The sequence below is a fragment of the Oncorhynchus mykiss genome, chromosome 2, assembly GCF_057628025.1.
Source record: "Oncorhynchus mykiss isolate SJ-2025 chromosome 2, ASM5762802v1, whole genome shotgun sequence".
NCBI classification, from domain to species: Eukaryota; Metazoa; Chordata; class Actinopteri; order Salmoniformes; family Salmonidae; genus Oncorhynchus; species Oncorhynchus mykiss.
The window spans coordinates 87,834,893-87,846,776 of NC_143023.1; the positions used below are offsets into that span (position 1 = coordinate 87,834,893).

Sequence of the window (11,884 nt, forward strand, 5' to 3'; positions counted from 1 at the left end):
CTCTCTGGTCACCCCCAAAACCAATTATTTCTTTGGCCGCATCTCCTTCCAGTTCTCTGCTGCCAATGACTGGAACGAACTACAAAAATCTCTGAAACTGGAAACACTTATCTCCCTCACTAGCTTTAAGCACCAACTGTCAGAGCAGCTCACAGATTACTGCACCTGTACATAGCCCACCTATAATTTAGCCCAAACAACTACCTCTTTCCCTACTGTATTTATTTTATTTATTTTGCTCCTTTGCACCCCATTATTTTTATTTCTACTTTGCACATTCTTCCACTGCAAATCTACCATTCCAGCGTTTTACTTGCTATATTGTATTTACTTTGCCACCATGGCCTTTTTTTGCCTTACCTCCCTTATCTCACCTCATTTGCTCACATCGTATATAGACTTGTTTATACTGTATTATTGACTGTATGTTTGTTTTACTTCATGTGTAACTTGTAACTTGTCGTTGTATGTGTCGAACCGCTTTGCTTTATCTTGGCCAGGTCGCAATTGTAAATGAGAACTTGTTCTCAACTTGCCTACCTGGTTAAATAAAGGTGAAATAAAATTTTTTTTTTTTTTTTAAAGACACGTGGATGTTGTTCCCAATACCATGAAGCATACAGAGTTCTAAAAACACTTCTGGGTGCCATGTGCTGTACACTAAACAGAGGAATGTCCGAACACCTGATTTCCGGTCTCTAAATGCACATTTACACGCAACATTCATGCCCCCGCCTGACTGACCTCTCTGGCTACATGCAGCCTCGGCTGCCAGGGCTGTGTAGTGCGACCATTTTACTTGCATTTGTTCCTAAATACTTTACTGTGCCACCTGTAAATGTAATTTAGGAGCACCAGTGCGCCTAGAAAGAATCCTTAATATCTAAAATATTTGCATGAGAGGAAACTGGTCTTGTAAGCACCTCAGACCAGGACAGTTTCTGAGAAGCTCTACACCATAACACGGAAGTGGTCACTCACGGCTGTATGTTATGCAACACTGGTTAAACATTTCACATAATTGTTCAAGTGGAAGCTTATGCCTGTGTATACATAGGGTAGTGACAAAAAGGCTTATACTTCCTGAGAATGTTCCATTTGTCTCATCCAGAAACATGCAAGACATAAGGCATTCTCGTGCACGTAACCATTTCTGTTCCTTCAGCAGGTTACGTAATCCAGGCTCATTTGGGTGTGACTGATGGTTAACAGAGGCAGTGCAGAAGAAGTGTTTGCATGCGGTCAAGCTCCCTCAAAAACCTGTAGATTATTACAGGGCCATTTGTTCACATTACATAACATAATAGCCTAAATACCTTAAAGATCTGGAAAAGATGCTAACCCTTGTGAAATGCTGCCCCTGTATCTCAAACTGGTTAGTGCTTACTTAGTAGCCTTACTGGGGTTGTCCTGAATTCTGTTAACTTTTAAAACGTGTTTCTAGCAAGATAAAGGCATGAACAAGACCCTATTAGTTAAGGGGCAGGCCCGACCTACCTGTAGTAGCGTGACTGCAGGTACGTGGAGCACACGGCTTTGGACACGTGGCTGGCCGAGCCAAAGTCGATCACTTTCACCCGGTAAGGCTGTCGCACCGGGTCCACCAGCATAATGTTCTCCGGCTTCAGGTCAGCGTGGATCAGGCCCAAGCTCTTGAGCTTCTTCAGCGCAGTGGCCACCTGCTGTAAGACCGGTCTGATCACCTTCAATGGCAGCGGGCTAAACTTGTTCTGCTTGAGAAAGTCATAGAGGTTTTGCTCCAGCATTTCAAACACCAGGCAAGTGTGGCTGCGGTGCTGGAAGCACTCGAATGCCCGCACCAGGTTGTGCTCATCAGCGTTCTCCCCACTCAGACGGGCAAGGATGCCCACCTCAATCTGGCCCTGCCTTGCATACGATGGGTGGTTCTTCAAGATCTTGATAGCCACAACCTCCCCTGTGCCTCGCTTCCAACACTTCACCACCTGTCCGAAGGTGCCACGACCTAGGAACTCCAGCACCTCATAAGTGTTCTTCATGGAGCACAAGACCTCGTGCTGCACCAACTGGTAGTCCCCATCCCCTGCCGCATTACGAGCCCCAGTCCCACCAACATTCTGTTTGGGGGACACTCCCCCCATGGTGTTCTTGTTCCCTACATTAGTTTGCAACATGGCAGGTATCATGGAAATGTCCTCCACTATCTGCATGGCTTTCCCACTGTTCTCCACTCACCCTTACAGTTCAGCCCACATCGCAGGAAGCTGTCCAATTAGAGCACAGGAGGTTTGAACTACCTCCTTCACCTTGTTCACTGTTGCTTCTCTAGCCACAGTCCCCGAAACCCAGGGTGACTGCACCTACACTGCTGTCCCCCTGCAGCCTCAGCTTCTCTGGACCCTTGCCTTGACAGGGGGGGGGGGGGGGGGGGGTCGTTTTTTGGAGCAACTCCCTGTGTACTTCTTTCAGGGATGTAGCTGCCGGCAAAGATAATTGAAAGGAGGATATTGGTAGGCTTAGCAATGCCAAGGTTTACTCCAATTATATAGGTCTGCAGGGTCCTCCTATGAAAAACACAGTGATTGAGCTCAACTGTGGGTTTCTTCACACTGCAAAAGGCACTTGTTTGGGTTTGATAAACGTGTGGTGGGTAGACCAAAACGTGTGAGGTCATACCTGTAAGAGAGAAAGGGGAATGATTAGTTTACTTGAACTACTTCATTTCTGTAAATTCATCTTTAGGGAGTTAAATGCAATTTAGCCAGACACGTTGTTGTTATGTGGGTGATTGGTGGAAGTTGTATTGAGAAGGATAACAAAGCATGTTAATGAGGATGCACGCAAACATTTCAGTTAGATCAGATAGAAATTGGGGGAAAGGCAGGCATGCTATTTGTTCAATAGCAAGCTATACTGGGGCATTCAGCAAAAAACTCAAAACTAAACGTAATGAGGGGGATCGCATAACTCTGTGGGCGAGCTATGCTGCCTGTCACTCAGGCAGGAAAAGCAGAGAAAGCAAAAAGGTAACTACAGCAGATAAGAGCAGCTTTATTCAACCAGCAAACTGTGACACTATAGACCACAGGCAAACAGAGACAGACCATCTGCTTGTACGTCAAAAGATAAGCATTCAGCATAAACTGTTTAAAATGTAAGCTTGCCTCTATAGTCTCTGTTGGAGTACCAGCAAAGTTGGGAAACATGACAGGTTTAGCTGTGCTGCTGATTATAGTTAGTGTTTGCTTCAAAGTATGGGAAGGTTTTATGCTGACATGACACTAGTTACAACTAGAGTTACTAACACCTAACTCAAAGTCCTCCTGGCATGTATGAAAAGGCTATTTTGATATAGGCACGATGCACCAATAATGAAGGGGATGGTTTTTTACTGATTGTTTATCCTGTGTCTTTCCCACTCAAACGCCCACATGGAAAAACACAAAGCCCCAGCCAATATAACTGGATTTTCAAATCCAAATGACTGGAGGTCTCAACCCCAAGGGGGAAAAAAAACATTGATAGAATCAAACAAAAATTACCACATTCAGGAGCACACTTCTGTGCAAGTACTGCACTTACAACTCCCTCGCTGTGAGTCACATCAGCCAGACAAACTAGTTACACCTTAGGGTACAAATATGCCAAGTTCAGACAGGCTAATGGGTGTCTTCTGTATCAAAAGGATCTACATTACTTCAGTTCCTAATTGAAGTAATATTGAAAACAAAATATAAAACATGGCTAGTTGTATAACACATTTAACTAAAGCATGTCATCCTGCCGAAAGGAACTGTGCAAAACAAAACCCCCATTAAAAAAAAGGTTCACACTCCGGGGTTCCCCCTTTCTTTATCATTATTTTCATATGCTTGTCAGACACTTAGTAGCTACCACACTAAGTACCAAAACAGAGCCAGCTGCAATGCCTGCTGTCCCTACACCACACCCCAGCAATGGTAGGAGACACTAGCCCAGTATTGAATTACACTCCTCCTCACCATTTCTGGATTAGAAGGCTGCCTGCTATAAAAGGCCACGTGTAAATCATCAACAAATGGGTGAGTTGCAGAGTAGACTGAGGGGTATGGGTGATTGATAAAACACCTGACTACGTGGCTTCAAGAAAGTAACTAAACTAGTAGTGTTAAGGCAGAAATCCACTAGTATGTATATTATGCAGCGAATATTTTATCTAGCTATATGACCGAGTTATAAAATATGATTATAAGCTATCTGGCTGGTGAATGTAACGTTAGCTAGCTAAGCGTTTAATGTTAGCTTGTCAGCAATGTATAGCTAGCTATAGGGAGGACATGGGATTAAACGCCCCCCCCCCCTCACTGATAGTGTGCAGTACTGTCACAGTATATTTGGTATGCGGCTAGTCCACAAAATGTAGCTAGCTATTAAACATGAACGTTGGCTAACCAGTTAGCTTGTAAATTTAAGTTGTAGCTAGTAAATTGAAGTTGTAACATTAGCTAGCTAACGTTTGCTAAACAGCCAAGATTGGTATCTGAATTAAAGATTAGCTCGCTAACTAAACTATGTACAGTATGGGTAGGAGAATGGAGATGGCAATAATTAGCTACCCCCCCCCCCCCTCAAAAAAAAAAATTAACGAAATGTAGTTACAAACCAAAGGACGAATCAAAAAGTCAACCCAGGCTGACGAACAAACTTTTTGCTAACGTTAGCTAGCTTGACATATTTGCTAGCTAACGTGAAACGAACGATTTGCTAGATATTTAACTACCGACGAAATGCATAAAAATATAAGTTGGGCTAGATATTATTGTAGCGCACATACCTTTATAAACAATAGTAAATGACAGAATCCAGAGCTTCTCTGAACATGCTAACGAGTTAACAAGTACCCACACCATGCTCGGTTTGCCTGCAATGCTGCCATCTTGTTCTCTTAGACAACGAGGATCTCGATAAACCCACCATCTCCCACATGTTAAACTCCAAATAACTCACGTATTACACCATTAAATGAAACCAGTCTTCGTCCACTGCGTAGTTAACAACTGCCAGTTTCGGGGAAAAATGGCTCTTGTTTTCGTTTCAAGGGCCACGAAACCCATATTTCTAACCTTTGTGGGGACCAGTTGTTCCAGAGACCGCACTGTTCCAGCACTTTGCTCGTTGTTGCTGAGTCCCTCCCCACCCCTGTTGCGTGTGGAATGTTTGAGAGTCATGGAACAAGAGCAGAGAAATCGACTCACCATGAGCTGATTTTTGAGAAATGTGCTTGACATCAAAACTACATTTAAACTACAACAATTAACATTTATTAAAGATAAAAACAAAAAACTATGACAGATTTGTGCAAATGTGGACATTCCCCATAGCCTCATGTGATCAGTTACAGCAATCCAATTATAGTACCAATTTAAAAATGATTTTAATTTACCACCAATATCCTTAATTGAACTCTAATGCAATTAATGCAATTCTATCAAATGTATTTTCAATGTCATGGGGGTGACCCCACCACATAAAATATAAATAGAATCCGTTTTTAAACACAATTGATAAGGACTGCATTCTATCCATAACAATTCATTTTATATTCTGGGCAATTCTAAAATGTACACAATTTTTTTCAAATTAAGAGCTGACTGCAAGCTAGCCTTTGATCATGACTCTCATTACGCTTCAATCACACCAACAGGGGAGGCATTTTGGTACCCCAGAATTACATTATTTTCCAATGAAACGCTGCGTTTGTGCAGCATTGCCAGAGGCAGTTGCAGTGCGTTCTGTGTGGTACAAACGTTGTATTTATCGAACGTATGCGTCAAACTGTATGTGTAGATGGCTTGACAGAAATAGTAGCAGAAGGTGAATGTTGAACATTTGTTGCACACATATCCAGATGATGCTGCATACTATTTTGCGCAAAACACTATCGGTGTGATCAAGGTGTTACAATACATTACACATAACGTCTCGAATACACCGACAGCACAGTTGCGTTTTGGTACACCAGAAGTACATTAATTTCCGATGGAACACTGCATATGCCTTGCAGCATTGTTTTGTAGAGGCAGTTGCTGTGCATTCTGTGTGGTGCATACATTGGATTTATCACATTGTATGCATAGATGGCTTGACTGAAATGGTAGCAGATGCCTTGATCACACCTACAGCATCATTACACAAAATGGTATGCAGCATATGTGTGCAAAACAGTTAAACATTCACCATCTGCTACTATTTATGTCAAGCTGTCTATGCATACAATTTGATGGAGAAGTTCGATAAATCCAGCATATGCACCACACAGAACGTACTGAAACTGCCTCTGCACCCCAATGCTGCATGGCAAATGCAGCATTCCATTGGAAATTAATGTACTTCTGGTGTACCAAAATGCAAAACGATGTCGGTGTGATCTAGGCGTTAGGTGAAAGTTGAATTTTTGTTGCACACATATCCAGATGATGCTGCGTATCATTTGCGCAAAAACGCTGTAGGTGTTTTCAAGGCATAAGTCATTGGATGAAGGCGTCTTCTGTAGGGGATATTGTTCTGTCGGGGTATATTGTTAACGATCAGGTCTGAACATTAAAACGCATCGCTTGCGGTACGGTTTTGGAAGCATAAGGACCTTGTCTTTATGCTTCCAAAGGACAGCAATAAATACTTTTCACAAATAAATATTGATAGACACTAGACAGGGCATTGACAGCCTAAACCTGCATGCGACTGGCAATAAACAATAACTGTGTTCATCTGATCAAATCAAATCAAATTATATTGGTCACATACACATTTTTAGCAGATGTTATTGTGGGTGTAGCAAAATGCTGGTGTTCCTAGCTCTAACAGTGCAGTAGTATCTAACAATTCACAATACACACAAATCTGAAAGTAAAATAATGGAAATAATATATATATAAATATTAGTACGAGCAATGTCGGAGTGGCATTGACTAAAATACAATAGAGTAGAATACAGTATATACATATGAGATGAGTAAAGCAGCATGTAAACATTATTAAAGTGGCCAGTGATTGTATATAGTGATTAAAGTGATTAAAGTGCCCATGTCTGTATATAGTGCAGCAGCCACTTGTAGGGGTGGCAGGTAGCCTAGTGGTTAGAGAGTTGGACTTAAAGGTTGCAAGATCAAATCCCCAAGCTGACAAGGTAAAGAAAAATCTGTCGTTCTGCCCCTGAACAAGGCAGTTAACCCATTGTTCCTAGGCTGTCATTGAAAATAAGAATTTGTTCTTAACTGACTTGCCTAGTCAAATAAATAGTAAGGTCCAGTGTAGAATAACTATGTCGTAGCTGTCTAGTGATGTGGTAACTAACAGGTGTGAAGCACCAGGGGAAATAACTCTCCAAGACCCTCAGAAGATCTCCGAAACGTGTTAATTTTCCCACAGTAACTTGAAGTTAATGGCCGTGTTCAAGAGCATCCAGATGACTGCCGATTAACTAATATAATAAATATATAAATAAAGACTCATTATTTTTTGTACATCAGTCAGTCACAATTTACCCATACATTGCGGTTTTGATCCTCTTGAACATAGCCAATGTCTGGGCCAATATTGAAAGTGTTCTGTTTCCCTCTGCTGTTAGATATGTGTAACTCAAAATTAATAGAGCCACACAGTGGAAGTGTCATTATACCTATAAAATCTAGCGGTCAAACAGGGAAATAGTTCCAATAGTTTTTCCAACATTAATATTTCCACATAGTTTTCTTTTTAAACACTTAAAATAAGGTCTGTGTATGCTTGCCCTGGCGTGACATTTTGATAACGTAAATCCCACTCGGACAAGGTGACCTTTATCAATATATTCGCCTGTATTTACCCTCCAAAAATGAAATGCTAATTAGCTGCTAAAGTGGCTATCATGAAGTACTACAAATGCCGTGATGATCTTACTGAGACTGCCTAATCGAGGCAAAGGTAAGAATCTCTGGATTAACTATGATAGCTAAATGTAGAAATTCATAAACTGGCAAAATTGATTTAAATGGACAATTCTTTGAACTGTCTTCTGCAAGTTTTAAATTGGCACAATACCTGTTAGCAAATGTGTCAGCTAGCAATGACATGCAGGGATTTATAGTTTTGCATGATGTCTACTTTCATGCTAATTAGCATTTTCGAATCAGAGTAAATAGAGCAGAATATATTGATACAAGTCACCTTGTCCTAGAGAGATTTACACAGTTATCAAAATGTCACACCAGGGCAAACCTACACAACACAGATCTTACTTTAAGAGTTTCTATGAAAGGTGGAAAAACAATTGGAACCATTTCCCTGTTTGACGGCTAGGTTTTATGGTATTTATGACTCATACTGTGGTGCTCTAGCCTTGCTTCCATTGCTCCAAGAGTCCCTAATGCAGTGTTTCCCAAACTCTGTACTTGGGACCACAATTTGTGCACGTTTTGGTTTTTGCCCTAGCACTACACATCTGATTCAAATAAGCAACTATTCATCAAGCTTTAATTATTTGAATCAAAACTTTCCTAACGGTAAAAAAAAGCCTGGGGTTACAAAATAGAGTAAATTCTCCAACAAAGGACATGCTACACTCATATTAAATTCTTGTGCTTCTAGTTCCGACCGTGCAGTAATATCTAACAATTTCACAACAACTACCTTACCACAAGGGTAAAGGAATGAATAAGAATATATGGAAGAGCGATGGCCGAACGGCATAGGCAAGATGGAGTAGATGGTATACAGTATTTACATATGAGATGAGTAATGTAGGGTATGTGAACATTTTATAAAGTGGCATTGTTTAAAGTGACTAGTGATACATTTATTGCATCCAATTTTTATTTATTAAAGTGGCTAGAGATTTGAGTCAGTATGTTGGCAGCAGCCACTCAATGTTAGTGATGGCTGTTTAACAGTCTGATGGCCTTGAGATAGAAGCTGTTTTTCAGTCTCGGTCCCAGCTTTGAAGCACCTGTACTGACCTCGCCTTCTGGACAATAGTGGGGTGAACAGGCAGTGGCTCGGGTGGTTGTTCTCCTTGATTATCTTTTTGGCCTTCCTGTGACATCAGGTGGTGTAGGTGTCCTGGAGGGCAGGTAGTTTACCCCTGGTGATGCGTTGTGCAGACCTCACTACCCTCTGGAGAGCCTTACGGTTGTGGGCGGAGAAGTTGCTGTACCAGGCGGTGATACAGCCCGACAGGATGCCCTCGATTGTGCATCTGTACAAGTTTGTGAGTGTTTTTGGTGACAAGCCAAATTTCTTCAGCCTCCTGTTGCGCCTTCTTCACCATGCTGTCTGTGTGGGTGGACCATTTCAGTTTGTCCGTGATGTGTATGCCGAGGAACTTAAAACTTTCCACCTTCTCCACTACTGTCCGGTCGATGTGGATAGGAGGGTGCTCCCTCTGCTGTTTCCTGAAGTCCACAATCATCTCCTTTGTTTTGATTACATTGAGTGTGAGGTTATTTTCCTGACACCACACTCTGAGGGCCCTCACCTCCTCCCTGTAGGCCGCCTCATCGTTGTTGGTAATCAAGCCTACCACTCTAGTGTCGTCTGCAAACTTGATGATTGAGTTGGAGGCGTGCATGGCCACGCAGTCATGGGTGAACAGGGAGTACAGGAGGGGGCTGAGAACGCACCCTTATGGGGCCCCAGTGTTGAGGATCAGCGGGGTGGAGATGTTGTTTCCTACCCTCACCACCTGGAGGCGGCCCGTCAGAAAGTCCAGGACCCAGTTGCACAGGGCGGGTCAAAACCCAGGGTCTCGAGCTTAATAACAAATTTGGAGGGTACTATGGCGTTAAATGCTGAACTGTAATCGATACACAGCATTATTACATAGGTCTTGTACAGATGGGTTAGGGCAGTGTGCAGTGTGATTGTGTTGTCTGTGGACCTATTGGGGCAGTAAGCAAATTTTACATAAATGTAAAAGCAAAAAATATTCTCAGGATTGAAGTGCTTAGTGCTGGGTGCTGAACATCGCTTTATTGATATGTGATTACAGCATCACACATTACACTAAATACAGCAACTCGCCCAAGCCTCCCCATTTCTCCTTCACCCAAATCCAGACAGCTGATGTTCTGAAAGAGCTGCAAAATCTGGACCCCTACAAATCTGCCGGGCTAGACAATATGGACCCTCTCTTTCTAAATTTATCTGCCGAAATTGTTGCAACCACTATTACTAGCCTGTTCAACCTCTCTTTCGTATCGTCTGAGATTCCCAAAGATTGGAAAGCTGCAGCGGTCATCCCCCTCTTCAAAAGGGGAGACACTCTAGACCCAAACTGCTACAGACCTATATCTATCCTACCCTGCCTTTCTAAGGTCTTCGAAAGCCAAGTTAACAAACAGATCACCAACCATTTCGAATCCCACCGCACCTTCTCCGCTATGCAATCTGGTTTCAGAGCTGGTCATGGGTGCACCTCAGCCACACTCAAGATCCTAAACGATATTATAACCGCCATCGATAAGAGACATTACTGTGCAGCCGTCAAAATTCATCAACCTAGCCAAGGCTTTCGATTCTGTCAATCACCACATCCTTTTCGGCAGACTCAACAGCCTTGGTTTCTCAAATGATTGCCTCGCCTGGTTCACCAACTACTTCTCTGATAGAGTTCAGTGTGTAAAATCGGAGGGCCTGTTGTCCGGACCTCTGGAAGTCTCTATGGGAGTGCCACAGGGTTCAATTCTCGGGCCGACTCTCTTCTCTGTATACATCAATGATGTCGCTCTTGCTGCTGGTGATTCTCTGATCCACCTCTACGCATACAACACCATTCTGTATACCTCTGGCCCTTCTTTGGACACTGTGTTAAGTAACCTCCAGACGAGTTTCAATGCCATACAACTCTCCTTCCGTGGCCTCCAACTGCTTTTAAATGCAAGTAAAACTAAATGCATGCTCTTCAACCGATCGCTGCCCACACCTGCCTGCCCGTCCAGCATCACTACTCTGGACAACTACAAATACCTAGGTGTCTGGTTAGACTGTAAACTCTCCTTCCAGACGCACATTAAGCATCTCCAATCCAAAATTAAATCTAGGATCGGCTTCCTATTTCGCAAGAAAGTGTCCTTCACTCATGCTGCCAAACATACCCTTGTAAAACTATTCTACCGATCCTTGACTTCGGCGATGTCATTAACAAAAATAGCCTCCAACACTCTACTCAGCATACTGGATGAAGTCTATTACAGTGCCATCTGTTTTGTCACCAAAGTCCCATATACTACCCACCACCCCAACCTGTATGCTCTCGTTGGCTGGCCCTCACTACATATTCGTCGCCAAACCCATTGGCTACAGGTCATAATTTTCTAGGTAAAGCCCTGCCTTATCTCAGCTCACTGGTCACCATAGCAACACCCACCTGTAGCACGCGCTCCAACAGGTATATTGCGCTGGTCATCCCCAAAGCCAACACTTACATTTGCCACCTTTCCTTCCAGTTCTCTGCTGCCAATGACTGAAACAAATTGCAAAAATCTCTGAAGCTGAAGACATATCTCCCTCACTAACTTTAAGCATCAGCTGTCAGAGCAGCTTACCGAGCGATCACTGTACACAGCACATCCAACTTCCTCATCCCCATATTATTTATCCTCTTGCACCCCAATAGCTCTATTTTCACATCTGCACATCTCACACCAGTGTTGATTCTTAATTGTAATAATTTTGCCTCACCTCCCTACATTTGCACACTTTGTACATAGATTTGTGTTGACTACATTTATTTATGTAACTTGTGTAACTTGTGACACTGCTTTGAGTCATCTTGGCCAGGTAGCAGTTGTAAATGAGAATTTCTCAACTGGCCTACCTGGTTAAAAAAAATATATATATATATTTAGGGTAGGGACGTCCCAAGGATCCCTGATAGCACTAACCGGTGAAA

The 11,884-nt window shown here is 42.6% G+C and overlaps 2 protein-coding genes across 8 annotated transcripts in view; one reads left to right on the top strand and one right to left on the bottom strand.

Annotated features, from left to right (window-relative positions):
• LOC110498926 (homeodomain-interacting protein kinase 3) overlaps positions 1-5,197 on the bottom strand; it is a 45,661-nt gene extending 40,464 nt beyond the window's left edge. For 2 of the 7 annotated variants that reach the window (XM_090211645.1, XM_036958350.2), the window contains exons 1-2: positions 5,082-5,197; positions 1,498-2,655 (exon numbers count right to left, since the gene is read on the bottom strand). In XM_090211645.1, the coding sequence (XP_090067771.1) occupies positions 1,498-2,189 (692 nt within the window). In that variant the 5' untranslated portion in view covers positions 2,190-2,655; positions 5,082-5,197. Of the gene's footprint in view, positions 1-1,497; positions 2,656-4,792 lie in introns of all 7 variants that reach the window. The other 5 variants (XM_036958353.2, XM_021575654.3, XM_090211633.1 and 2 more) reach the window with 4 other exon arrangements.
• Positions 5,198-7,899: 2,702 nt separating this feature from the next.
• ccdc73 (coiled-coil domain containing 73) overlaps positions 7,900-11,884 on the top strand; it is a 28,466-nt gene continuing 24,481 nt past the window's right edge. The window contains exon 1 of the mRNA XM_090211647.1: positions 7,900-7,920. The gene's annotated coding sequence lies outside the window, so the exon portion shown is untranslated. The remainder of the gene's footprint in view (positions 7,921-11,884) is intronic.